This window comes from Aspergillus terreus, genomic scaffold (genome assembly GCF_000149615.1).
Source record: "Aspergillus terreus NIH2624 scaffold_7 genomic scaffold, whole genome shotgun sequence".
In the NCBI taxonomy this organism is placed as follows: Eukaryota; Fungi; Ascomycota; class Eurotiomycetes; order Eurotiales; family Aspergillaceae; genus Aspergillus; species Aspergillus terreus.
Window position 1 is genome coordinate 995,148 of NT_165930.1, and position 27,282 is coordinate 1,022,429.

Here is a 27,282-nt window from a genome sequence, read left to right on the forward strand (position 1 = left end):
CGCTGTTGCTGCTCTTGTTGTAGTTGCTGTTCATTCTCTTGTAGTTTTGTAGGATGCCACCCCATCGCCGCCGTGGAGGGGACCGCGGGGGCCCACGTACTGGCGGTGCGAGGCCACCTCCTGGAATTTATCAGTAAACGAAGTAGCTTTGCTTAACATTCCTATATCTTACGGCACGACCCTATTTTTATTAGCATAACTGTATAATATACTGCAGTAGGCTGGATGTTGACTTACAAGGGCCCGAAGCCCTTCCACCATTTCGGTGGATCGCACGCCAGGGCTCTCAGGACACATTCTTCAAATAGGCTGAGCTTGAAGGGAATTCAAGTCAGCATACCTATGCTTGAGTGTCTTCTGCGATACACTTCAGATATCGCAATAATATCTGCGATCACTGGCTGCCAAAGGACGTAAATCCTTTAGTGCAAGGCTGTAGACGTAGTTTGACAAAGAGTATGTATGTGTGTGGATGTAAGAGAGAAGAGAAAGTAAGGGAGAGTTGGAGGAGGAGGAGGTGGTGAGCTTTATATATTACCTTATTCTGCATACTAATCACTTCTAATTCCTTCCTCTGGACTTCTCAACCATTTCACCAACAGAATTTATACCTAGAACCATATGATCTATCACTGAGACAGAGTTACTTTGATTCGGGAGTTACTAAGGTGTGAGTAACTGAAGTGCAAGATCCCTCCTTACCGACTTGATAACTTCACCCCGACGTATATTGAACTCTATTATGTGAATTTGTCTATCTTGCCACCGTTGTCAGAGACCTCGACCTCTTTAATGAAATGTTCTTGGCCTTCGTCGCCTCTTTCTGCAGAAGACAGAGACACTGCCAGGGCCTGCGTGAACCAAGATCCAATGAGTACATCATCCCACGCTCCATGTAACAGTGGCCCTGGACAGCATACATGCCCTTTTCCTCCAGTCAAGACTGTTCGATAAGACTCCAGATGAGCTGGTGTAACTAGTATACTATGTATCTGTTGTATTGCCTCAGACTTTCTTTTACCTCCTATTAGCCTTATATCTGTTTGTAATAAGACTTCAGATCGCTGTGAAGGTAAGGTGGATAAAAAGAACTTGTCAACTCACATTTATATATTACACCTTACATACCACTAAGTGGGTTGCCCATTTTGGTAGTATAATGGTCATTTTGGTTGACAGATCCTATATTGAACCTCCTTGTGCTATTCTTGGGTTTCCGGATACCGCCAAATCTCGGTAATCCTTGGGCCATGGATTGTGCAGAGCTCTTATGTTCCTGATAGAGCTTGTACAATCGTCGCATTGGCATTAATTAATACATACAATTGCCTATTCCTCCATCTCTACGTCGGTGTCCACGACAATTTCATAATCACTCTCGCTGCCACTTGGCAGCGGCACAGAGGCCGGGTCGAGGCGGGCGTTGGCGGCGGTGCTAGGTCGCCAACCCAACAGCCCCGTGGAGGGGACCGCGATCCGACAGTCTCAGGCTACTTCGTGTGACTTATTCGTAAAATAGTCCGTTTTGACTTATGCTCCCACTTCTTATACTACGGCCCTATACAATGTTAGTCTCACTGTGTAGCATATTAGAGTAGGCTGGATGTTGACTTACCAGGGCCGAAGGCCTTCCACCATCTCGGTGGATCTAATTGCCGGGTTTTCGGGACACTCGCGGCCAAAGTGCTCTGAGGCACCGCACGTGTAGCAAAGTCGGTTCTATACTTAGTTAGTATACAGCTGTGGGAACTTGGCTTAACCGCAGGTTTCTCTGTTTTGAATCATACTCTTGATCGATGGGACTAGCGCCCTACGCGCCCATACATAGAGCTGGTCAGCAAGCAATCAAGCAAGCATTCCTCCTGGTCCTTCTGGCACCATCTTAAAAGCCGAAAGACAAATCGGGTGACCGACAGAATGAAAGTCTGTATGTGTGTATGCACAGGTGCTTGTGTATTTAAGTAAGTAAGTAAGTGTGTGTGTGTGTGTGTGTGTGTGTGTGTTAGAGAGGAAAAGTTGGAAGATGAGAAGGAGATGAAGTGGGAGATGGGGTTGAGGGTGGGCTTTATCTACCAAGTCCCCTATCATTACATATTGAAGTAAGTCGTGAGATTGCTTGAATGATATCCCTTTGGCTCTTCCCTGGAAGGAAAAGTAAATAGAATCTGACCCCTAAACTGACGGCGGATTCACCAGTCTTCCTTCGAGCTGGCGTCACTTTGACACCTCATATTGCATAACTGAGTTACGTGCATTGAGATTAAGAAAGATATATTGAATTCCTTAAGTGAAGCAACAAACTGAAAGTCGACGGCTTGCAGGGTTACGTGCAGTGTATACTCCGCAGTAAACTTGCTTGCGGATGAATTCGCACGGCAGATCTCCATGTTATCTGTGTCGGCCAACTGGACCCTGGGCCCAATGAAGGACTATCTTCATTAGCACGGAGGTGTCGTTGTACTGGCTCATGGTGAGTGCATCGGGCTCTACGCTCGGATCCGGGCTTCCCGGTACCTACGTTGCTCATTTGACATTTTCGGCTTCATGATTCACAATATGTCTTCACCAGGTCCAGGATTGAGTCCAGTGTATTCCTTATGCGCGAAAGTACGATGGTTCCCATCTTCACAGCTCTTCTCCCACATACAGATGTATTAACAGAATAGGGTATCACACAGAAATTGGAAGTCTCTGCCCTATGATGGCTACGAATAGTAAATGAGCCCAGTGTGAATGGACACCTTCTTGACCCCCGTTAGCTCGATCAAGTCCTTCTATTCTGGGAATCATGGCCATTATTTGGATGGAAAGCCAGAGAAAGTACGCTCATCTAGTATTCAAAGGGAGTGCATGACACCAGCCTCCGTGTGCAGGATCTTTTATTGGCTTCATTGTGTACATGCTGTAATTTTTAATAAGCTTTTCCAGTCTGCTGAAGAAAAGGGACAATATACCATAGGAAAAGGGCCTCGAAATACTCCAAATCAGTTCTTCGTCAGGGACTCAGAGGATCATCGGGCTGCGACGGACATTGTGAGAGTGCCATCGAGTCTATAAAACGGAGGGTACCCCGTTCTGATTCCCAGTCTGAATCCAAGAGACGGAAGCAGTCCGGGAAGAAACCTGACCGTCTGCAGAAGAGACCCTGGATGTGTTAAGCTTTAGGTGAGAATTCCAACGAGCCGGAAAAGCGGACGATTCACCGTTCATGATATCCAGTGTTGACCGAACACTAGAAAGGCGAATGTCCCTCTGCGGATCAGGATAACGAGCTGTTTACTTTTGTTTGGAGACGGCACCGCATGTTCTATTTTACAATAGGTCCTTCTTTAGAAGCCTTTGTGATCCGCCTTTTATGGGAACCTTTGCATAGCATTGAAATACCACGGCATCGGGCAGATGCGATATGAAAGGGAATTGACCGAGGGCCCAATTCGGATTATCCGAACCTATGTTCTCGTTGCCACATGAAAGATCCGATATAGTGGTGAGCACACTGAAAATGTGACATCTGTGCCATATCTACACAAACGTACTCCGTGAGCAGAGAGGCGGAGCTGACTGTTGGAATGGTAAAGAGAAATTCAGTAGTTAGACGGACTAGAAAAAGACGGGCTATATTACTGGATGAGTGTCTCCCCATAAACTGCCTGATATGGCATAAAAGGACACTTCTGGTGGTGGCAGAATACCTGATAGACCTGGATTTCCGGTGCAAGACTAGTTGAACATGAATATTGAAGAACAGAATGGAGAGCCTCAGTATATATGTGCTTGGCGCGATGTTAGCAGAAGTTTAGCGCCCAAAGGAAAGATTTTGGAAATTGTAAGAAAGGTCCGTAAAATGCAGACAGCTTGATCTACTCCCAGGATTGGAAGTCGAAAGACAAGAGCTAGGCAGCAACAACTTCCCTATATACAGGACGAGTTGACGGCATGGATCTGCGGTGTGGCGGGGGGAGGGGGTAGATACAGACTTAGTTGGCTCAATTCAGACCCTACCATGCAATATGAAAATACCGGGTGGTTGGAAGGGGACTGTAGAGGCAGAATCTTGTTCAATCAAGTCATTATAAACTATATCGTCATGCTGTTAAGGCAGACCTGACCTGCCCTGCACTTTTTGCATTCCCACATCGTCATAAAGCAACAGTTAAATTTCCATGTGACTGGACCCAATGTATCATTTCTTGCTGGGAGTCGATGAAATGCTGTCTGGCCTTCCTGCGCTGGTGCCCAGTCAATGGCCAAAGGTTACAGGGATGGCAACGGATCGTCCATTGTTATCGCATCGCTGTACTGTAATAGAACCACCGAAGTCCTTTATGGATGGGGTGGCAGACCCATACTATTTTCGGCGTTACAAGCCCTAAGTATAGGTACCGTATACTTGGGATCCAACATCAATATTTGGTGCTAGATGACAGCTGATATATCTGGGATACATTCAATCTAACCCATTCTCATTCTACTATCTCTATTCAATGCTCCCAGGTTTCATTACACCCCAGAATCAGATGTTATGGGCTGGCGTACCTGAAAATGACTTTGGTTCCTTGAGTGTAGCGGTCAGAATATCAACAGATGTCAACGTATCGAGTTTGGAAGAAAAACGAATATGTCCATTGAAGCTCACGATAGTCAGAATGATTGCAAGAAGATCATTTTCCATGGAGCAGGCGAAGGAAGGCTTCTTTTCCAGGTTTATGTTAAGTCATATACAAATTTCAGCCATTTTGAGCCCTTTTTCAATAGAAAAAGCGATGGTAGTGTAGTGGTTAGCATCCCGACTTCCCAAAAGGGTAATATTCCCTCGGAATAGTCGGTGACCCGAGTTCGAATCTCGGCCTTCGCATTTTTTGCGCCAGGAGTTGGTGTATAGGTGGCATTTCAGATATTGTATACGTGGCGTCATGGAGAGCGGAGCGGGGACGTTCTGCCACCGCCTTTCAAGCCAATTATCACGTGGTATCTTCCCCACTTACCGAGATTCGGCGGTATCCGGAAACGCAAGAATAGCACAAGGTTCAAGATAAGATCTTATCATTCACCTTATTTTCACAGCGATTTGAATAAAGTCTTCTTACGAACAGCAAGCAAATTAGCCTGGATTCTGTATATCAGGTCATTTATTTTTCACTACAACCAACTGGTCCAATGTCTTCTTATAACTCACACTTTCCAAGATACCGGAACGTCTTTTGAGGAGCATGTGGTCATGGAAAACACAAGAACTGTTTGATATGATTTAGCCATGTTTCTTGATCAACACACGAGGGCGAATCTAGATAGCGTAGTGATCTTCCAAGGATCACCCCCGCGTCTTTCTTAGTCTCCTTCAATGAGAGAAATACGCCACGAACCTTCATATCAGATATCAAAATCTACTGGATACGTTCTATCTCGTCGTGGCAATATATTTAGATAAGAATGCAACCCGTGAACGGTGCTGGGCCACTCTGAACATACCCGAAATTCCTCCTCTCCCCGTAGACGCACTTAACTAATGCAAGTTGCTTACGCCGGCGGGACTATGGCCCTGTGAACGAACCATGAAACCCAGAGACGGCATTACGGACTATAAGTAGTCTGTGATAATTCGCAGTTGAGATTGACCACTACGTCCATTCCATCACTTGGCTTCTATTCCCCACAATGTCCTCCGCCGTCCTTGATAAAGTGCATATCGTTACCGGCAGTGCTTCTGGTATGGGCCTTGCCACGGCACAGACTCTGCTCCAGCGGGGTGCCAAAATAGCAGCATGCGACATCAATGAAAAGAACCTTGAGGAATTTTACAATAGCCTCGAGACAGCCAAGAAAAAGGTCACGTTGACAGGCTCGGTGGACCTGAGGAATAAGGGTGACCTTCGGGAATTCGCTCAGCAGGCAAGGTCTCGTTTTGGAAGTCTACATAGTGTAGCCAATTTTGCAGGCACAGGAGACCATGAGTTCGGAACAGAATCGGTTTGGGAGACAGGTGATGACGCGTGTGAGTTGATCATGGACATGAACCTTAAAAAGATATTTAAATCCCTCTCGGTGGTGTTGTCCCCTGGGTTTTTGGAGCCTGGTGCAAACGTGGTCCATACGTTTTTCTAGGCGGCAATGACCCGCGGCTCGATGTTACCCTTAGTCCTAGAGATTCGTAGGAGGCTTAGATTGCGTAGAAATATCAAACACACGCCGAAACTCCGTAAAGACTTCCCTGTCATCCACTGCGGACTTAACGGGGTTGTGATGACGGAGACCGATCTTGCTGACATTGTTCACCACCCGGACAAGAGATAGTTCAAGTTGTTTCTTTTCCTGTTGCTTTTGATCTTTGAAGACTTGGGGAGGTGGAGTCCGTATCCAGTCAAAGAACTGAAATTTAATGACTATAACTAAACTGGAAAGGGTCGCTTATACATTAAGATCTCTGGTTGAGCGTACAGTCGATGGAGCACTGTAGACCATGAAGCAATTGAAATAAGAAACCTCTCAAAAGTAAAGCAACAACTCATCTATTATGGGCTTCTTTGGCTTGATTGCAGTCAATACGAAATATAATGCTATATCTAATTCATTTGTCTATAACGAAATTGGAAGGCCATTACGGTATTGCCAAATTTCTAGAAGATAGGATTTGACTATAACCGGAGGCTGTGCATCGTATCTGTCTTAGACAGAGACAACTGAGATTTCCCACTTGTAACTGAAGGCCGCTGACAAATTGGAACGCAGGCAGAAGCATTTCAACTGCCGGATCCAGTGCGTCTTGCTGACAGCCAAGAAATGGACCAGAGCTCATCAGCCATGGAAAGGCCTTGGTACATGTATACACGTTTACCAAGATGCCATTTTCGCTGGAGTTCGTTGGTTACACAAGAATATAGCTGCTGAATACGGCTTTACTGGAGACGCAATCAATTGTCAAGGCGAGATGTTATGCCAGTCAGTTCTTGTAGATGACGCCTACTTGCTTTGCCTTGCAGTCAGACTACATACTTGGCACTGGTTCTTCCCAACTTGTAGGATCAAAATGATCGTTTTCCATGACGTTGTGGCTGTGTTCTTTTCTATGAATAAGACAACAGAAAAAAGGGATTATGGATATTTGTTTCGGTGTAGGGAGATTCGGTACGAGCGGATCTCAGTAATTGGACATATCTCAAGACCCCAAGCTGACCGAGACGAAGCTGACGTCTCCCTCTCAGTCGCCAAGAGATGCTCCATTTTCATGGCTATGGCATATACAGGTGGGCCAAACGGGATATCCATAACTCGTTGGCCGAGGGAATGAGGTCTGCTTGAATGGTATAAATACATCGTTGCTGCTAACAATCACTGACCATCCTAAGGGCATTTCCAAGCATCAATTGTTGACATGAAGCTATTCTATCTCGCAAGGGTCTCTGCAGTACTTTGGTTCCTGACACCCATAGTAGGTGAGTATGACTATACTGGGTGGTAATGACACATGATGAACATGAACAGCTCATCATATTTCTTCTTATCCAATAGCACTCCTCAATGGGACGGTTCTTTACTTTGAGACTCCAGCCATATATCCGATATTTGAAACTATTCACGGACCATCCCAGTTCAACATTACAGTCCGTATTCGAGGGTTTGAAGAGACCCTTGCCTTTGTGGTGCAAGACAACCTTGATATCACAAAAGCAGACAGCCGCGCACAGTATGTGGATATTGGTGGTAATGTCAGGGACCTTAAGCCATTGATCGACTCGACATACCAGATAACCAAGGGCTCTGTATGGGTCAAATCCAACGCTCGCCAGTCATGGGAAAGTGTTGGATGGGCTCGATTTGCTGTGTTTCAAGATGAGGAGTCACCATTATTTGAGGGAACGTTCACATTGAGTTCACAAGAGTATCAGGTTCGTGTCCAGCCGTCTGAGGGTTCTGCGCATAAGAACCAGCTTGTTGCGTATCAGACCTCTGATTCAGAAACCTCGAGCACCGAATTTCCGATGGGAGATATGCTCTGTACGTCAACGACGCAATCTATGCTTCAAAGACGTCAATCCTGGGATGAGAGCAGCTTGACAGACACCATTGGTGACACCTCCGGCTGTCCATCTACCAGACAAGTTGCACATATTGGCGTTGCTACCGACTGCTCGTATACGGCCAATTTTGATTCAGCGGAGGCCGCGCATCGGAATATTCTCAATGTTGTCAACACTGCCTCGGTAGTTTTTGAAAACAGCTTCAATATTATGCTTGGACTACGCAACCTAACCATCAGCGACGCATCTTGCCCCAACAATCCATCTGATACCACAGCGTGGAACTCACCATGCTCTCACGGTGACCTAAACTGGCGACTACGGCAATTCTCCTCGTGGCGCGGCACTATTGATGATAGCAACGCATACTGGACGTTGTTAACCGGATGCCCCAATCCCCAGGGAGAAGTCGGCGTGTCCTGGGTGGGAGCGTTATGCAATACAGGCTCGTCGAACTCCTACTGGTCTCAGTCCGGTGTGGGGGCCAACATTGTAGGACGTACTTCGACAGAGTGGCAGGTATTTGCGTATGTCATTTCGTTACTTTAAAGAAAGATTGTGTTGTCGCCTCCGCTGACTTGCAAGTACAGCCATGAGTCGGCCCACACATTTGGGGCTATCCACGACTGTGATTCCAGCGCGTGCACAAGCGGACTTGATCGAAGCTCCGGATGCTGCCCGTTGTCTGACTCCACATGTGACGCCGGGGGCCAGTACATCATGAATCCAGCCTCGCGAATGGGAATGACACGTTTCTCTCCTTGCACTATTGGGAACGTTTGTTCTGGACTCCGCTCGGGCCGTATCAACACACGTTGTCTTGTAGATTCTGTTGGTCAAAGTGAAAATGGCAACAACAGCAGCAGCTATTGCGGAAACGGGATTGTTGAAGCCGGGGAAGCGTGCGATTGTGGCCAAAACGCCTGTAGCAGCATCGACCGGCAGTGCTGTGATTCCATGACTTGCCAGTGGATGGGAGGAGAGCAATGTAGTCGGAATGTGCCTGGTGGAGGCGGTGGTAATGCGGGTAGGAGAACAGAGACTGCCGATGCCGGGGACGTCTCGACGTGGGTGCAAAATCACCTCCGGCTGGTCATCGGTTTATCTGCTGGAATTGGTGGCGCAATTGTGCTGGCGGTAGTATTGGCCATTATAATATGCTGCTGGCGACGCCATAAGTCTCGGGGCAAGCTAGATGAGAGTAGCCTCCCAACTAGAGACCAGGGTTAATGGGTTTTTTCAAGAGTTCTATGCCCTGATAGGTTCTATGCAGTTCTGTGGAGTTATCTAAAATTGCAATATCCTGAAAGCCTTGCTTCCTCCGAATGGCAGGTGAAGGAATATGTACTCGAGTCAAAAGATATGTATAATAATGTTAACTTGGCAAGATATCATATGACCTCTTTCGCAAAAAATGTAGATGATGAGGCCATCGAAAGACGCACTTTATCTCGTATACAGTCACGTGAGATAAAAGGTACGAGTAATTCTGTAAAGAGAAGGTGGGTCACTGTTGTCCAGGAAACCAACACGTGATGTCCCAAACAAGAAACGGCCTAAACAGCGCACGATCAACCCGACAGCTGCAAGACTCCATCCTGATTAATATCGCGCCACCATCGACCCCCTCCCCTGCTTCCGGAGGACCTTTATTACGCCAACATTTTGCGGAAATTCTTGATGCCTCATTGACAGCAGCGCGCAATGAGAATTACGGTGCACCGGGATCGGTATTGAATGTTTCCTTGCACCACCACAACAAACGACACAGCGAATCCAGCTATCTCCGACCTTACCCACCGTCTTCAATCCGTGACTACACAGCGGATGCGCTGAGCCGATCAAATATACCATCAACTACAATGGCTCGAGCTGCTGTCATCCCCGCTACTTCACCCCCAAAACGGGGCGCCCGCACGACGAAACGCACAACCGCAAAGACGACAACGACGGCATCCAGATCTGCGACGAGCGGAGTCACAAAACCAGCACCAAGGACAAGGACAGCTACAGCTTCGACGGTTGCGAGCCAAGCGAAGAGGGGTGTGCGATCAATTTCTAAGCCGACCAATGATGATAACACAGACAATGAGACGGATGATGAGATCGGTGTGATCGAACAGCAGAAACCAAAAACCACAATCTCTAAGCCACGGGGACGGCCACCTACGAAGACAGCTTCTACCAGTACTTCGCGTGGTCGGAAGGTCACGGCGACCGCCGCTGCCGCAGATACTGATGACAGCGAAGAAGATGAACTGGCCCAGGCGGAAGAAGCCCCGAAGAAACAGGCTGGACGACCGAAGAAGCAAATCCCCAAGGAAGAAGAGGCCCCGAAATCCGAATCGGCTCCCCGACCCCGAGGTAGACCCAAAGGATCTACGAATAAGACCACGAAAGCCGCGACCGCTGAAAAGGAGAGCTCATCCCGGACCCGGGCAAGAGCTGGTACAGACGTGAATTCAGCCGGAGGTCCCAAGGAGGTCTTCATAACAACAAACTCTACCATGATGAAATCTAACCTTTTGCGCGGCCCGGCGAAGAAGAAGAAAGTCACCTTTCAGGACTTGTCGGACTCTGAGGATATGCTCGAACCATCCCCTCCTGCCGGCAGGAAAAGAGCGACTGCACCAGGAAGACAAACAGGCCTTGCGGCTAAGCCAGCTCGCAAAACTACCACTACTTCAGCCAGAGGTCGGAAACCGGCAGCGACCAAGAAGACTGCATCGAAGCCTCTGTCGCCTAAGAAGGCAACCCAGGTCCCCAAGTCTTTATCTTCATATGTCAGCTCCGACGGTGAAGATGATGAACTGAGTGGCGCTAAGAGTCCGATCAAGCTTGTTGTCCACTCCCCCCAGAAACACGGATCAGAAACCACCGGATTAAGCTCGCCCGTGAAGAAAATCAACTTCACCACTGCCCAGTCGCCCAAGAATGTCGATGAGAATGGAGAACCCGTGTCTCGTCCGCGTCGATCCATCGACTTCAACGATACAGCGTTCATGTCCAGCCCTGCTCGCCGACCAACTCCGTCGCCCTTCAACTATACCATTAGGGAGACACCTAGGCGGGCTGGGATTGCTTTTCGCGATGATACAAAGCCAACTGCTCAACCAAACTTTACACCAATGCAGGAGTCGCCTCTGAAGCTCTCTCCCAAGAAGGCAAATCTGGGCACTCCCCGGCTGGGTGGTTTAAGCGTTCCCGATGATCAGCCATTGTCTCAGCCTAATTTCACACCTGGAAAGTATTCACCATTAAAATCGTCACCTAAGAAAGGCCTCTTCGGATCGTCCCTTATATCACAGGCCCTCCCGCAGGAATCTTCTACCCCCTTCAAGTCTCGAAGTCTCCTGATGAGTCCTGCCAAGAAGATCGCTTCTCCGTTCAAGAGTTCCATTTTCGGAAAGACTTGCCCTCTTCCGGAAAGTCCTCAATCTGCACAGAATGGGCAGGAACTTGATGCGACAAATGTTGAGCCGGCTCATGAAACACCCCTCCGAGGTGCGGAGCAGGACGAAGAAATTGAAGCTAACGACGACACGAATGTTCAAAATGCGATAGATCGAGACCCCGAGGACGTGGAGGCCGACTATCCTTCAGGAGACAAGGGTCATGAGCATGACTTGATTGTGACTGCCGATATGGGTGCCGATCAGCCGCCACCAGACCTCCAAGATGACCAGCCTGAACATCTTGAAGAGGCGGGGACCGAAGAGGACATGGCACCTATCGATGAACCAGAACCAGCTTCAACCGATCATGATGATATCAGTCATGATGAGCCTGAGACAGAGCTAGGCAACAAGGAAGGGAGTGGTTTCAAAGAGCTTGAGCTCATTGAGCAACTTGACAACAAAGAAGAGGGCGATTTGCAGGAGCCAATGGATGTGGTCGAAGAGAAAACAACGCCACTTGAGCACGATGCTAATGGCGAGGACGCTGAAAAGGTTGCGGAGCCTGAAGGTCATTTTGAGATGACCGAAGGGATCGACGAACTTCCAGCGGATTGGACCTCTGATAACGGCGAGGAAGACCAAGAGCATGATGAAGCCATGACCGACATACAAGCTGCTCCAGTTGTACAAGAGCATGCTGAGCCCTTCCAGGACGAGTCTTCCCCCATTTCAGATGAAAAAGAACCCAATGATCTGGGAAACAGCCCAGACTTTGAAGCAAATACGCCACCCGCCTCCCCATTGAGCCAGGACATGACCGAGGGACTTGAGGATCCATTTACCGACGGATACCTCGCCAATGAAACTCGGGTAATTGCCCAGGAAGTGGAGGACGATGAAGAGACAGCACCTGCTGTGGATGGCGGTTGCGATGATAAAAGGACTAGGGAAGATCGTAGCACAAACTCTGCCACGAATGACGAAGAATCTCTTCTGATGTTCGATGCTACCGACCACGGCTCATCGCAGCCCCAAGCTCTTACACCTTATGAGATCGACGAGAGAAGAGACAGCATAGCTTCTCAAAAACTGCAGCATTACCTTCCATCAGCACCCTCTCCGCCGAAAACGACTGAATTCCCTGGATTCCCTGAATACCGTGACCCTGAAGACCACATGGAGTCCATTATGGAGGATACAGTGTCTGTGGCTGAATCGACAACCGAATTGTCTATCCACACTGAGAAGGAGCCCACGTCTTTAAAAGAGAGTCAATTACCTCAGCGTCCAGAGAGACGCCGTAGTAGTGGCCCTCGGTTCACCCTGTTGGCAGAGCAGCTCAGTGGATGGAAAGCTAGCAGCCCAGAGAAGTCCGAAAAGGCGCGTCCACGAAAAAGAGGGGTGTTCTCCCTAGCTGGTAACTTTAAGAGACCCAGCGATGCCTTCAGCATCACAAGTGATGTGGCTTACCCAGCTCTTTCACTGGAGGAGCCCCTTCTCCCCATCGATTCGCAGGAAGTCCAAGTTAAAGACGAGGGCCCGACAATTTTCGAAGACCAGCATGCTGAGCCGGGCACAATTGAAGACGATATCCAGGAAAATTCGGAGCTTACCAGACAGCCTTTGTTTGAAATATTCAGTGATGCACAGGCGGATGCATCCGAAGGGGGTATGGAACATACCCCAGCCGCCTCAAGCAAGGGGAATAGTCCCGCATGCTCCCCTCCCTCCGCCCACGAGCCGACCTTGGAGGAAGAAAAGGAAAACCAGAATAGCCTTCTTCCTGCTCCCGCTACTCCGGCTAAGAACATTAGCAATCAAATGACGTTTCATACGGTCTCAAAGGTGCCTCTAAAGCCAGAGGGACAGATATCACCTTTGAAGATGCCCCGGAAAAGAGGTCGTTCTCTTTCAATGGCTTCTCCCCTGCGGTCTTCTCCAAGAATTCGGAACATTATTGCCTCCAGGGAACAGAACCCTTCCGCTGCGCCTTCTCCTCGGCCCCAGCGAGTCGCCACCCCACAGTTGAAGTCTCCCAATATTTCCCGTGTCAGGAGGAGCATATCCCGCCATTCTGGGGTTACCAAGGCGGCTTCCCGGTCTCCTAGCTCATCCAAGACACCAGGACGAAACATAAGCGCCTGTGAACAGGTCCTGCGGGGGGCTGTAGTATATGTGGACGTCCATACTACGGAAGGGGAGGATGCTAGCGGAATCTTCGTTGAATTACTCAGTCAAATGGGAGCCAGATGCGTGAAGAACTGGGCATGGAATCCGCGTGCAAGTTTATGTCCCCAGGACGAGCAGGAGCCCAAGGATGGTAGGGTTGGAATCACCCATGTCGTCTACAAGGATGGCGGCGTGCGAACACTGGAAAAGGTTCGACAGGCTGGTGGTGTCGTGAAGTGTGTTGGAGTCGGCTGGGTTCTTGAGTATGTCATCCTTCTCCAGCGCTTGCCGAAGCATACTAACGTGGTCTAGCTGCGAACGAGCAAACAAATGGCTCGACGAGACTCACTACGCTGTCGACAGCTCGATTATTCCACGAGGCGGCGCAAAGCGCCGAAAGAGCATGGAGCCTCGAGCGCTTAGCAACGTCAACGGTACCCTTGTGAAGACCACCACTGGCCCCTCTTCCGGCAGCGGGCGTCGCTGCGGCGCGGACTGGGACTCCATGGAGGACTTCATGCGACACACACCACCGCCTCGTGAAGAATCCACTTCGTCTTCTGCCACTCCAGAGTCTTCGAAGTTCCGTCTGGGCCACCCTGAAGCGGATCAGGAATACTGCCAAACCCCGAAGACTCCCGGCTCGTCTGCCTACGACTTTGCCAATCTTGATAGGATTGGCATGTCCCCTGCAACGCCCTTCTATCTGTCACAACGATCTCGTCTCGTCCAGCAGACCTGTCCACCTAAACAAACCCGCCAGGGTCTCTTTTCGACCCCGAGACAGACGGCAGAATCGTCAAATCCTTTGCGCGCCCGTTTGGAAGCTGCGCGACGGCAGAGTTTGGCCTTCAAACCCCGTGTTGGAAGCCCACTTATTGAGTAACTTACTGGGTGGATATGAGCCTTTTACCTGTACTTATCATTCTTATTTGGTCCGCGTGTTGGGCGTTGGTTTTCACTGTTTTGTACATACCCCTTTAAGGTCTAGGATGTCAACCTTGTTTGGAATATCTTCATCTACCTTACAGTCGTAGTGCTGTGCTTTCATCAAACGTGAACGTCCTAAGAAACCTTAGATATTTATTATTCTTTTATGAATAACCGAGAGTATGTTTTGTGCGCCCGAAACCAAGTTTTCCCAAAGTCCCATACACTCCAAAAAGCAAGACATAGAATCTGGATCAGCAGATGTGCTAGAGAGCCGCATCAGCTTCATCCATTTTGCGATAGAAACCAGCAACCAAGAAAGCCAGTTCAAGAGCCTGCTTCTCGTTCAATCGCGGATCGCAGAACGTCGTGTACCGCTCACCCAAGCCCTCCTCTGTCAGACCGGCCGCGCCGCCTACACACTCGGTGACAGCTTCACCGGTGAGTTCGAGGTGCATGCCGCCCAGGAAGGAGCCCGCGGCACGGTGGATCTCCAACGCCTGGTGCAGTTCGGAGAGGATGTCACTGAAGTGGCGCGTCTTGACGCCGGTGGGGGTGGACTGCGTGTTGCCGTGCATGGGGTCGCATTGCCAGACAGGGATGTGGCCGGAGGCCTGCACGGCGGCGATATGGGCGGGGAGGTGATCGGCGATCTTTTTCGCGCCGTAGCGCGAGATGAGGGTCACCTTGCCGATCTCGCGCGCCGGGTTGACAACGTCGAGGATGCGGACGAGCTCGTCCGGGGCCATGCTGGGGCCGATCTTGATGCCAATAGGGTTGGCGATGCCGCGGAAGAACTCGATGTGGGCGCCGTCGAGCTGGCGCGTGCGATCACCGATCCAGAGGAAGTGCGCGGAGGTCGCGTAGTAGTTTGTTGGTGGCGGGTATGTGGTTGTGTCGGAGGGGGTCTTGAGAAGGCGCGTGAGGCTTTGCTCGTATTCGAGGGAGAGGCCCTCGTGGCTGGTGTAGATGTCGACGGTTTCGACGCCGCGGTCAGTGTCGATGCCGACGGTGTGCATAAAGCGCAGGGCGTCTTTGACCCGGCCCACGATCTGCTCGTACTTCTTTTTAATCGATGGCGTGATGACATGGCCCAGTCCCCAGTCGAGTGGGGAGTGCAGATCAGCCAGGCCGGAGGAGAGAGAGGCGCGGATGTAGTTCAGGGTGGCGGCGGAGTGGAAGTAGGCGGAGACGAGTCGAGAGGGATCGGGTTTGCGGGATACGGGGTCTGCGGCGAAGCCGTTGATGTTGTCGCCTCGGAAGGAGGGCATCTCTACACCGTTGACGACTTCCATGGGACTCGATCGTGGTCTGTCAATCTTGTGAGCGGGAGGGTAGACAGGGATTGGGGTAGAGAGAGACGCACTTGGCGAATTGGCCTGCAATTCGCGCAATCCGGACGACGGGTCGATTTGCGCCTGTTGATGGTTTGTTAGATGTGCGCGTCGATGAGGGAAAGCCAGTGCGTATGTACCCCAGATTAGAACCAAGCTCATCTGTAGGAGGAGCTTGACTTTGGCTTCGATCATGTCTTGGTTACAGTAGTCGAAGAGTTCGGCGCAGTCTCCTGCATTACGAGATGCGGTCAGGGGTGGCTTCTGAAAGTGAGACGCAGAGGGGATCGTACCTCCTTGGAGGACAAAGGCCTTGCCGAGGGCAACATTTTTCAAGTGCTTCTTCAAGCTGACAATCTACGAGAGTGAGTATATGTCTTTTGCGGCCGGGTGCAAGCTACATACTTCTTGCGTGGTGACTAGTGGGGGTAGCTTTTGTAATTTGGCCAGCGCGGCATTGACACCCTCAGCATCATCATAAGCAACATCCTGCTTGATGGGTTTGGAGACCCAAGCTAAACACGTCAGTAAATCGAAGGAAAAGCGCAAACAAGCGACTCACAGCCAGGCGCCCAGTCAGCTGTCATAGTGGGGGGATCGGCGTGGGTAGATAGATCGATGACAATCAGGGACCCGATGGGAGGAAACGAGCGGTTTGAGGCCGACCTGGGCTCACCAGAAGAGAACGTAGACGAAACAGCCGGACTGAGTCAGGGTGAGAAACAATTGACAGCAAAGAAGAAGAGAAGGAGGAGAAAAGAATGAAGCAAACAAGAGAACCGAAAAAAAGAAACTCTAAACGGTTATCCGCGGCCTGAGTCATCGACTATGCCCGATCGGGCAGGAGGCGTGACCTCATCTCTCCAGCTCCCTTACTTCCATCAACTCCATCAACGCGCTCGTGTCTTGCAATTATCCTTCCTCGATCCACGCCCCTCGCTCACAACATGTCTGACCCCATCCCCTCCGCTGCTGCAGACCCCGATGCCACGCAGCAGCATCTCCCCGCCAATGCGGAGGACCGTAAGGCCGCTGCCGCCCTCTCCTCCCTCACTACAACCGAGATCACCGCCGACTCGGCTGCGAAGCCGCCCTCATCGACTGATCAGGAGGCGCTGGGGAAGGCGATGAGTCGACTGGAGATTGCTGCAGGTCAGGGTACAGCTAAGAAGCCGACTGGCGACGCCCAGAAGAAAGAGGCGGAGGTGGTCAAGAAGAAGGCTGTTAAGGTTTCCTCCGAGGACGTCAACCTGCTGGTACGTTTGCATTATGAGAGATATCCGTTCGATAAGACAGGATTAACAGGAAGTCCAGGTCGACCAGCTTGATCTGAACAAGATCAAAGCGACGGAGCTCCTCAAGCTGCACGATGGCGACGCCAAGAAGGCTATCAAAGCATTTATTACCCCGGCGGTTGGAGCGTAAGGAGACAGCCATTTGGCGGGGAAAAGGGTATGTATGAATGACGGCATGAATCATGAACACTGCAGATAAATGACTGTTACGAAACAATGCAATTGCTTTCCTGAACCTCTATCGAAAGACATATCTCATAATCCTCGTGGCCTAGATCCCGACTCAGGCGTCAGGACCTGTATCCCGGGTCTAGATGTATATATTCTGACAAGACTCAATCTTCTTCCTCCGGCTCTGAAGGCTTCTCAATCCCCCTACCCTCGTAGATCTTCCACAGAAGAAGCCAGCCCACCAACGCCTCTACCGCCAGGAACCACCATATACCGCCGACGAGGTTCTCCTTGAACCCCAATCCCAATCCCCAGCCGCCGACGAACGGGCCAAGCGTGCGCGCCGCACTCGATATACTCTGCGCCACCCCGTGAACGGTTCCCAGCACTGACGCATTAGTAACGCTATTATTGACCAGGATGATCGCCGCAGGCAGGGAGAACGTCCGCGAGATGACCTGGAGGCCGACGACGACGGTGAACGCAGGCCACACAAGCCACGGGTACCGCGGAATCACCACCAGGAACGGCATCAGCGCATACGCCAGAGGCGAGAAGGGCAAGAAAGCCCGGAACGACGTGAGCGTTCCCAGCCGAGACTGCACCTGTGGATACACCAAGATCTGCAACGGAAGACCGATGACCCCGATGATCGCGGTGGCTAGTCCCACACGAGACGAAGGCAGGCCGAGGCCGCCGCCGAAATGGATGCCGTGGTGACTGCCTTCCGGGGCTCGCGGAGCGGAGAGGAAGACGAAAGTCATGGCGTTGAAGGCGCTCATGTGGAACGCCAGGAGGAAGTGCGCTAATAGAGTCAGAAGAACGTTGGGCGTCCATACTTGCCGGAAGGAAGGACGCCTGTGACGGGGCCGAGCGCGCGCGCGGGCCGGGGAAGGCGGCAGAGACCGACTCGCGACGCTGCTGTCGATATACACAGACTCGTCGTCCGCATCGCTGATCAGCGGCCGGTAGTACCGGGGTACGCGTCGTCGCGAGAGATTTTTGGCCAGTGCGCGGCCCAGCTTGCGACCCCAGTCATGTCGATATCGCGCGACCTCATGCGTCTCCTCCAGCCCGAGAAAGACCGCCACCAGCGACATGAAGATGAACATAGCACTGAGGAGATTCGGCAGTGCGAACGGCCAATGCTGCATCCAGCCCACACCATCCGCGCCTCCAAACACGGACCCAGGGCCAAAAAGGTGCGGGTAGTTCTTGACCGGATCAGCCAGCATTCCACCCAGCACTGGTCCGATGATCACACCGATGTTGAAGCACATGGGCAAGAGCAAGAACGCCCGCGATTGATACCTAGTAGACCGGTCAGCCCCCGCTCGATGACAGCGCCCACCACCGCAAGCACTCACTTTTTCTCCTGAATGATCTCTGCGATCATCGTCCTCATCACGCCAACATTACTATTCACCACCCCTCCAAAGGTCCTAAACACGACCGCAGCAGCAAACGACCGGGAGAACCCAAAGCCCAAACACGAGAGACACGTGCCCAACAGACCGATCATCAACACCCGTTTCCGACCCATCCACTCCGCATCCGCGAGTCGACCCCACCAGACCGCCGTGAGGAACTGTGCGGCCGTAAAACATCCCTGGAGGATACCCGCTTGCGCGGAGATCGTCGAGTCAGGCAGAGAAGGGTTGAACGACCGGAGCTGGTAGAACATGTACGCCTGCAGAGAGGTCTGGGTGAGCGGCTCGGACAAGCGCGCAAACGTCAGGATGGCCAGTTGACCTTTCTTTGGTAAAGACGCCCATGTTACGGGCTTTTCGCTGGCGGACTCGGGCGCGCCTTCGTCGTCGCTGATCTCATCGTCGTCGCTGTCGCTCGGAGTATTGATAGACAGCGGTCGCTGATTGGCAGTGATGGCTGGCGCGGGCGCTAAGGATCGCCTGTGATCAGATTCTCCTTCGTAGATGACGGTATGGACGCTGTCGCTATCATTGCTATCGTGCTGGTTGCGATCTCGGGACGTTCCGTCCGCGGGACGATTTACCTCAGCCGAGACCGGGTCGACATGTTGCATACGATGCGGTAGTATATTAGATTGCTGAGAGAACGGCATAAACAAGACGGTGCTAGTCGTAGAGGACTGGGGAGAAAGTAAGATCGAGAATGACGGTGGCGAAGTTCGCTTCGAAAAGAGGAGAAGCAGAGAGCGTGGGGAAATAAGTCCGAACTTGGTCTGTGCGAGTTCGGATATATCGGACTAGAACTACAGATCAAAAGCATGGAATAAATGGATGCAGTTCATAATATTACCCGATAACAACGCATCCGGTATCCAACCCATGAGAAAAACAAACACTATCACAATCAATCCTATTGTAAACACCAATGCAACAGTCGCAAATGTTCAAACCCAAAGACTGCAAACACCCAGAACCATCAAGTACGATCACTCTCCTACTATAATCAGTTGCGCTGACTGCCGCCAGACCGGCCGGTCATGTCCATTGTGCTTTCGATGCCCTCCCACGGAAGCTCCTCGTCGTCTTCATCATATTCTGCTCCCACGTTCTTCTGCGCGGACTTGTCCGTCGTGGTGGTCACGTCGGTGGTTCGGTTGGCTCCAGCATCGATCCCAATCGACTGCAATGTCATCTCCATTTCCTGCTCTGACATCTCATGGCCGGTCTGCTTCTGGCCTTCGAGTACATCATACAATGCATAGATTTGGTCCGCTTTCATGTCGATGTCTTTCAGGATCTTTTCGATCTTAGTGCCAAGAGACTTCCTCTGTCTCTTGCTCAACGATGCATCCAACTTATTGTATGCCCCTTGGTAGGTCACAAGCTGCATCTTTAAGTGTGACAGTTCATCCTCCAAAGCCTTGAGCACAGTGGCAAGTGCTACTGCTGGAGGCTGTGCAGGACGCAGCGTAGGATCTTCATTGTAGGGGGAAGGCTCCGGCATACGTTCCGAGACCGGAACGGGCTTCGGGATCTTGACGCTTTGCCCGGTGTGGTCACAAGTAGCACCAGGGACCGAACGCTTGCACACCGTACAGTTTTTACCATTATGCTGAGTAGCACTGTCGAGGGCGCGCTGCGCCGATTCTGGCAGCCGGCTAGGGTTCTCGGCGATGGCGTCTGCATGGTGAAGGGTGATGTCAGGTAGAATAAATGCGGACGTCATGTCCTCCACGGCATGGCGCCGCCGCCGAGGCGTCGCAGCATGATCCGAATGGCGCCTTTGACGGACAATCGGGACGGACAAGCTGTCCTCATTCTCCGCGGCACTGACTTTGGAGGTAGCCGTCACGTCACCTATCGCAGAGGCAGGTCGACTGGGGATCTCCTTGGTCTCCTTCAAAGAGGATTTCCGAGGAAGAGTGGTCTTAGTCGTGCTTCTGCGAGTGGAGTTCTCGGTCTCGTTGGCGGTGTATTCTTTAGCAGTGTTGGAAACACGTCGCTTCCGAGCCAACCGCTCCTCCTCCAATGTCTTCCGAAGCTGGGCAATCTCACGTTCCTGTTTCGGTCAGTACGGTGATACCACCGGGGGCAAACTTGGACTTACATCGACAAAGCTCAGGAAGGTCACGTCTTTATCCGTTCCAGAAGACTTCCTCGTGTTTCCAGTAGCTTCAGCAGTAGATTCCACGGGCTCAGTAACATCGATTTCCTCCACAACGACCCTCTTGACACGTTGCTTGCCAGTGTTTGACTTTTTGGAGTGCGGCCGAGACTCATACTTCTCCGACCGTGACACCGCAGGGCCCTTCGAGCGCGGCAAATCAATTGAAAACAACTCCTCATCTGCTCGCTCCTTCTCCAGTCTAGAGATCTCGCGATCGACTTGATTAGACACCATGGCGCGAGACTCCTCCCGGCGGCCCGACTTGGAACGCGAACGCGAACTCTTCTTACTGAGTTCTTTAGTTCCACGGCTCACAGTCGCGCTCTGCCGAGTGTTGGTCTGGCTATCATCGGTGCCCTCCTCGGTTGCAGATGTTTGTTCCGATTCCAAGGTCTCTTCACGAGTCTTGGACGCAAACGAAGCGAGTTTCGTCAACTGAGCCTTCAGCTCCGCGATCTCTGCTCGAAGATCCTCGTTCTCAGCCTTGAGGTCTTGCGATTCAAGATAGGCAACGCCCAGCTGAGAAACGGCCATGTCACGCTCGCGGTTCAGCTTCTTCAATGCTGCCTCGTGAATCTGGGCCTTGCGCTCCATGATGTCGAGCTTGTTCTGCAGAGCGAGGTTCTCTTCTTCCAGTTCTGGCACAAGTCAGCATGGTAGACGGCTCACTGGTGGATGATATGCTTACTTTGGTTTTCCAAAACGCTGTCTCTCCGATAGCCTTCTCGTTCCGTATCATACTTGGTGCGACTCTGCTTATCCTTACGGGTCTTTCCGGTCTTGAGAGCAGCATTCTCATGCTTCACTTCCTCAATCCTCCTTTCTGCATCGGCCTTTGCCCTCTCCAGCTCGGAGACCTTGTCCTGAAGCAGCCGCAAGGACACGAAGAGAGCCTTCTCATCCTCCGGGATTGGCACCGCATCCAGGGGCATGTGTTCACGGGTCAAAGACACCTCGGGGATATCATGCGGGGGAGATACAAATCGCGTGGTGCGCGCCCTGTTTTGGCGCGAGAAGACAGGTGTACCGTCCTCATAGACACCTGACACCAACTCCGACAGGTTGGGCAGATCCGGAAGGAGGAATGACTGCTGCGTACCAGTGTCGCCCGCAGCGCTGACATTACGGGAGTTCTTTCCTCTCCGCATTTCTCGGGCATACGCCTCCTGTGACGCCCTCTCCACTGCATCGACTACCTGATGATGCAAGTTCGCGTTACCAAAGCGCGTAGCACGCGTATTGCTGGCAACCGCAGCAGGACGCTCATCGCCGAGAAAAGAGCCATCGTATGAGTCGCGGACCTTGGCATGCATCTCGGAGAGTGTCCTCCGCTGGTCCCTGCGGTTGGATTTGGACTGGGGATCAATGTTCTCTTTGTGAGCAAGGCTGGCTTGTCTCAACTGGGCGTCTTTGCGGAGATTCTCGCTCACGGCGCGTCGTGACGTGTTGCGCATTGCGGATTTCGGGGGGGTGTTCGAGGTCGGGTAGTCGAGACGCACGGCAGGAGAGGAGGAGCGAACGCTGTTTTCAATGCTGATGTAGGAATTGCGCGAGTCATCCAGACGACGCGTCGGCTTCGTGGGACCCCGTCCTAATTCAATGGAAAACTCGTCATCGCCATGGTCACCCTCTTCCTCGGAGGTGCCGATCTGGGAGAATTCGGGAAAGTAGCGTTCGAGCATGGAGGAATTGATGGCGTAGTCGGGCTCATCTTGATCGGAGTTATGGTTCTGTTTTCTAGCGTTGCTCTTCATGGCTGGAAGTTTGGGGCTGTCCTCGACTTCTCTTGTCGACGCGAGGGCTTCGTGTTCGGGGTCAAAGTCGGAGCCGAACGACGCGAAGCTGTTTCCCGTGACGTCGCGCGACATATTGGGCGACGACGCGAGACGGGATAATCGAAGGGAGGAAATGCAATGGTCTGATCAGGTCCTCTCTGGCATCAACATTGGGCGAGTGTTCCGGTGTTGTGGTGAGTAGGAGAAATCGAGGTGGATTGTTTATGAGGCGCGTCGGTCACTGCGGCTCGGCAGTTGGAGCAGAAAGCGACAACACCACCCTCGTGGGAATTCACAAGGATGCAAATAATCGGAAGATAGGATGTAGTGGATGACCAGCACAATAACTCTAAGTTCACACTACCCGCTGAGGAAAATGCCGGGATGATAGAGCTGGTGGGAGGAAAATAATGAGGAGGCTGGGGTTCTGGTCAGTGGTTTGCTCTGGTTGTTGTTGATTTGTTTACGTTCCGGATGGTGGATCGGAGGACAGACCGCCTTCCGTTCGACGCTTCCATGTTCGGGTACCTTGCCGCATCTTAGGAACAACCCAAGTCCAGGGATCTATACCAGCACAAAATCATCATAATCAACGCTATCATTCTTATTCACAAGTATGTTCAGCCGCCTCCCAATCTACCAAAATCCCTCTTTATACACATACACAGGGTAAAAACAAAGTTCCCCGCCTCCGAACGCCTTGCTAGTTACTTAGATGGTAATGAAATGCAGTCATAAAGTTGTAGAAGTGAAGGAATAATGCTGAGAAGAAAATGCAAGGTCGTAATGTCGTGCATTTCCGCTCTGTTGATCCAAAACGAAAACACGGTTTAGATGCGAGTAGATAATTGCGTAGCCCGGGTTATGAGGACGGTGAGGTTGTATGAGGTGTGATAGACTCGCCGGAAGAGGTCTCCTGGACTTCATGCTGAGGAGGAATTCTCGGAGAAGTAGGGGTATTGCTGACGGGGCTCGCGGCGTCAATGTGAATCGTGGGTAGCACTGTCAGTTCGCGCAGACGAGGCACATGTTCCCCTCGATCAGCGACGGGGCTTTCGTACGGCGGAGCTTCACCCCAGTCTAGATGATCATAGCTTGGCGGAGGAATGTGATGTGCGCCAACGTCACCTTCCTCTGGTTCCGACAGAGAAGGGCCTGTAGAGTGAGAGGAGCGCGCATGAGAGCGGATACGCGTCAGTCCATCCGTTTCCGAAGTCCCGCTGGCGGCCGACTGGACAGATGAATAGGATTCGCCCCGGGAATGTATGTTCGTCAAGGTTGCGGTCGATGAACGGTCGGGATTCTCGCTGCTCACCGCTGCGGCGTTGGACAAAAGTGGGTGACGGTCAGAATCGGTCGAGCTAACCCGGACACGGGATCCGTCATGTCGGACGTATCCCAGCTCCGCGTAGCTAACACTAGAGATCCTCCTGTCGCGTCCACGGGATTGCTGCTCTGCAAGGGCTGCTGTGGAGCTCAAATTCGGCGTGCTGCCGTTTGCCGACGAGCGACTCTGAGTACGCGCTCGATTCTGTATCCGGAGCTGTTCAAGACGAATAAAGTCACCCCGGTCGCGGGCTTCCCGACGCTCGCGACGTCGCTCCTCCCGCTCCGCCAGCTCCTGCCGTCGTTGTTGGCGAATCTGGTATAACGACTCCATCAATTCCTCTCTGCGTGCCTCCTCTTCTTCCGCGGTCTCCGGGAACTCGACGACGACATCCATGCCCCCTCGTTCTCCTTCGCGCGCAATGACTTGCTCTGTTGGCTTGGGGCTGGAGGAGTAGGGAGGGAGTGTAATGACCGACCGCACCGAGGTATCACGACGGACGGTGACATTGGTATTCATCTCCGATCCTTCTTCTGCAGGCGTGTTCGTCGAGGTTCCACCCTCGTTCCGGTTGATTGCGGTTTCATTAGGAACTTGGCCATACGACGCCCCACCCCATCGATTCCACTTGTCCTTCAAATATTTTCCCGGGATGTATTTAGGGCGACAGTTCATTCGGCGGAGAGTGCGTAAGGCGAAGTAGGATAGTATGATGACGCCGAGGGCAAAGATGATCACAGCGGCACACTAGAAGGCCGACAGTCAGTGACGGAAGCGCAAGTTTGACACGCGACGTATAGAGATACTCACAATGACAAAGGTGTTCGTTTTGTTCCCATTTTTCGGGCCTGTGTCCTTTTGCCCCGTGTCGGACGCATTATTCTGACGGGTATCGAATCTGTGGAGATCTTGGGGGGGAAGATACATGTTGATCGAGCCCGGGGAAGGTCAACTGGGGTAGTCGAGCCGTCTGTCGGGACATGCAGCAGAGAGAAGGAGTGGTATGTATTTGCAAACCCGGTCTGATGTATATACTGTAATAAGGAAGCTGGAGGTTTGCCCAGCGGCTGGAAGATGTCAGCCTGGAGACCTAAGCTGTGCGGAAAAGGCGGATGAAGTGGCCAGGCCGGGGACGGTCTCGGCGACGATCAGAGTGGCATGGGTTGCAGGACGATGACAAAATCTATGCAATGAGTGCACCGCTCATAGGTTGGATATATATGCATGCAGCTGGGGGGAAGAGGAAGAGTAAGGCTCATGGCCACGAGACTGGGAAGATGTACGGAGTAGAGAAAGATCGAAGCGAAAAAGAAGGATGGAAGAGGATGGAGCAGTCCAAGAACAAATCAGGGCAAGACACTAAGAGAGCGCGGGTTCGGGAGTGATTTCATGGTCAACTAATCAGGCGCTGGGGAAGAGTGGAAGCAATTGTGAGCGATGGGTCACCGAGGCTGATCGTCTTTGGATGATGTGGCTGGGCGGGAGGGAAGGCTGGCAGCCTGGAATGTTGGCGGCTGTCTCCGGGTGAGAAGACTTCTAGAAGCCCCTTTTGACTGTTGTTCTTCTGTTATTATAGCCAGGATGTCTAGTCTAGACTCTGTCTCGGGAAGCTTGGATATTACTCTGGAGTAGAGCAAGAGGAAAGTGATTAAACTGATATTTATCTGAATCGGCGGCGTTTATTTTTAGAACACATGATGGCCTTATGCAGCTTAAGTAATCATCCGGCTGTCGCCAGCAGATCAGCGTTAACATTAACATAAATTCTTAGTAGATAAGAGATACGTACCTTATCCATGATACCGTTATCCAGAGTAACTATGGTTCATTGGTCCACTCCTTAAACTTTGATATACTACCTAATATTATTGTTCACTTCGTATTCAATGGCACTATACAACATCTACAGTAGCTAATCTCCAGTCCTACACGAACCATTGTCAATTAAGTTCTTATATTCATAAATATGCCGCTTTTATCCCTCTTTGACAACTCTTCTATACATCTTCTCTGAACCTATCTACCGTAGTGATGGAAGATGAATGCCCTCACCTGCCTCGGACTTAAGCTCCCACGCCGGAGATAGGCCTCTAAGTCCGCAACCCTGAACATTCCCAATGTAGGACCTACATTTCCTTAGCTTAGCACATGCCACTTCCCCTCCCTGTCAATCAGAAAGCTTAGCACCTTCATCTCCTCTTATCTCTATCAGATCCCCTCACTTCAGCCACCACCTCCTCCAGTCATCATGTCGTGTCCCGATTGCTTCAGTGGCCATGTGCATGATGGCACTCCCCAGGGCCAGGTGACTAAGCTCCATGGACTGGATGTCTACGTTGCTGAGCCTGCTGGAGGCCCTGACGCCGTCACCGGTATCATCATCATCATCCCGGACGCTTTTGGATGGGAGTTTGTCAACAATCGTATCTTGGCCGATCATTATGTCGAGAAATCGAAGTATAAGGTCTATCTGCCTGACTTCATGAATGGTATGTCTCCGGCGTCGGTGTTGAACGCAGAAGGTGCTCTCGATATACTCACTATCTTCCACTAGGACGCGCCGCTCCCGCATGGCTTGTCGACACCATGCGTGCAGTCATGAAGACCGATACCATCTACGATTGGCTGACCAAACCGTGAGCCTCCAAGGTCCAGAAAACTGACACACACCTGCTCACTACGTGCCTTAGCTACCATGTGGCATGTGCCGCCGCAGCCTTTGTTCCATTCATCTATTATAATAGTCCTTCCAAATCCTGGCCCGCTGTGCAGTCCTTCTTCGCCGCGGTCCGTCAAAGCGAAGGTGCCCAGCTACCCATCGGAGCCGCTGGTTTCTGCTGGGGCGGCAAGCACACCGTCACTCTCGCGCACGGGGCTGAGATCAACGGTCAGCGCTTGATCAACGCTGGGTTTACCGGTCACCCCAGTATGCTGGACATTCCGAAGGACATCGAGAAGATCTCGATCCCTGTGAGCTTTGCCTTGGGCGAGCATGACAGCGCAATCAAGCCGGCTCAGGTCGCTCAGATCAAGCAAACTCTGAATGAAAAGGAAGAGAATGTGGCTAGTGAAGTGAAGATGTATTACGGTGTTGGTCACGGCTTCTGCGTGAGAGCGGATACCAAACTGGTGGACGCAGACACCCAAGCAACTGAGGCAGAGAATCAGGCCCTGGCTTGGTTCAATCGTCATTTCGCGGACTTTTCATCCTGAGGAATGTTTTGTTATGGAAATGGATGTATTCATGTCATGATTTGTGTTCTCCGGCGAT

General features: G+C 51.5%; 7 protein-coding genes and 1 non-coding gene across 8 annotated transcripts; 5 read left to right on the plus strand and 3 right to left on the minus strand.

The window, feature by feature from the left end:
• Positions 1 to 4,760: 4,760 nt before the first annotated feature.
• On the plus strand, positions 4,761 to 4,855 carry ATEG_10434. The gene has a single exon. It is a non-coding gene; the product is annotated as a tRNA-Gly (tRNA).
• An 800-nt stretch (positions 4,856 to 5,655) lies between these two features.
• On the plus strand, positions 5,656 to 6,102 carry ATEG_05283 (uncharacterized protein; the record flags this gene model as incomplete). The annotated part of the gene is made up of 1 exon (XM_001214461.1): positions 5,656 to 6,102. The coding sequence occupies one exon, from the start codon at positions 5,656 to 5,658 to the stop codon at positions 6,100 to 6,102; it is 447 nt and encodes a 148-aa protein (XP_001214461.1).
• A 989-nt stretch (positions 6,103 to 7,091) lies between these two features.
• On the plus strand, positions 7,092 to 9,245 carry ATEG_05284 (uncharacterized protein; the record flags this gene model as incomplete). The annotated part of the gene is made up of 4 exons (XM_001214462.1): positions 7,092 to 7,122; positions 7,344 to 7,430; positions 7,507 to 8,542; positions 8,606 to 9,245. 4 exons carry the CDS (start codon positions 7,092 to 7,094, stop codon positions 9,243 to 9,245), a joined length of 1,794 nt encoding a protein of 597 aa, XP_001214462.1.
• Positions 9,246 to 9,877: 632 nt separating this feature from the next.
• On the plus strand, positions 9,878 to 13,894 carry ATEG_05285 (uncharacterized protein; the record flags this gene model as incomplete). The annotated part of the gene is made up of 1 exon (XM_001214463.1): positions 9,878 to 13,894. One exon carries the CDS (start codon positions 9,878 to 9,880, stop codon positions 13,892 to 13,894), a length of 4,017 nt encoding a protein of 1,338 aa, XP_001214463.1.
• Positions 13,895 to 14,778: 884 nt separating this feature from the next.
• On the minus strand, positions 14,779 to 16,433 carry ATEG_05286 (3-deoxy-7-phosphoheptulonate synthase class II; the record flags this gene model as incomplete). Its single annotated transcript, XM_001214464.1, has 3 exons — positions 14,779 to 16,203; positions 16,252 to 16,361; positions 16,409 to 16,433. The coding sequence occupies 3 exons, from the start codon at positions 16,431 to 16,433 to the stop codon at positions 14,779 to 14,781; spliced, it is 1,560 nt and encodes a 519-aa protein (XP_001214464.1).
• Positions 16,434 to 17,476: 1,043 nt separating this feature from the next.
• ATEG_05287 (uncharacterized protein) lies at positions 17,477 to 22,777 on the minus strand (the record flags this gene model as incomplete). The annotated part of the gene is made up of 6 exons (XM_001214465.1): positions 17,477 to 18,623; positions 18,680 to 19,380; positions 19,424 to 19,515; positions 19,760 to 20,801; positions 20,850 to 21,547; positions 21,598 to 22,777. 6 exons carry the CDS (start codon positions 22,775 to 22,777, stop codon positions 17,477 to 17,479), a joined length of 4,860 nt encoding a protein of 1,619 aa, XP_001214465.1.
• Positions 22,778 to 23,546: 769 nt separating this feature from the next.
• On the minus strand, positions 23,547 to 24,938 carry ATEG_05288 (uncharacterized protein; the record flags this gene model as incomplete). The annotated part of the gene is made up of 2 exons (XM_001214466.1): positions 23,547 to 24,758; positions 24,822 to 24,938. 2 exons carry the CDS (start codon positions 24,936 to 24,938, stop codon positions 23,547 to 23,549), a joined length of 1,329 nt encoding a protein of 442 aa, XP_001214466.1.
• A 1,321-nt stretch (positions 24,939 to 26,259) lies between these two features.
• Positions 26,260 to 27,224, plus strand: ATEG_05289 (dienelactone hydrolase family protein; the record flags this gene model as incomplete). The annotated part of the gene is made up of 3 exons (XM_001214467.1): positions 26,260 to 26,500; positions 26,566 to 26,647; positions 26,702 to 27,224. 3 exons carry the CDS (start codon positions 26,260 to 26,262, stop codon positions 27,222 to 27,224), a joined length of 846 nt encoding a protein of 281 aa, XP_001214467.1.
• Between the last annotated feature and the right edge of the window lie 58 nt (positions 27,225 to 27,282).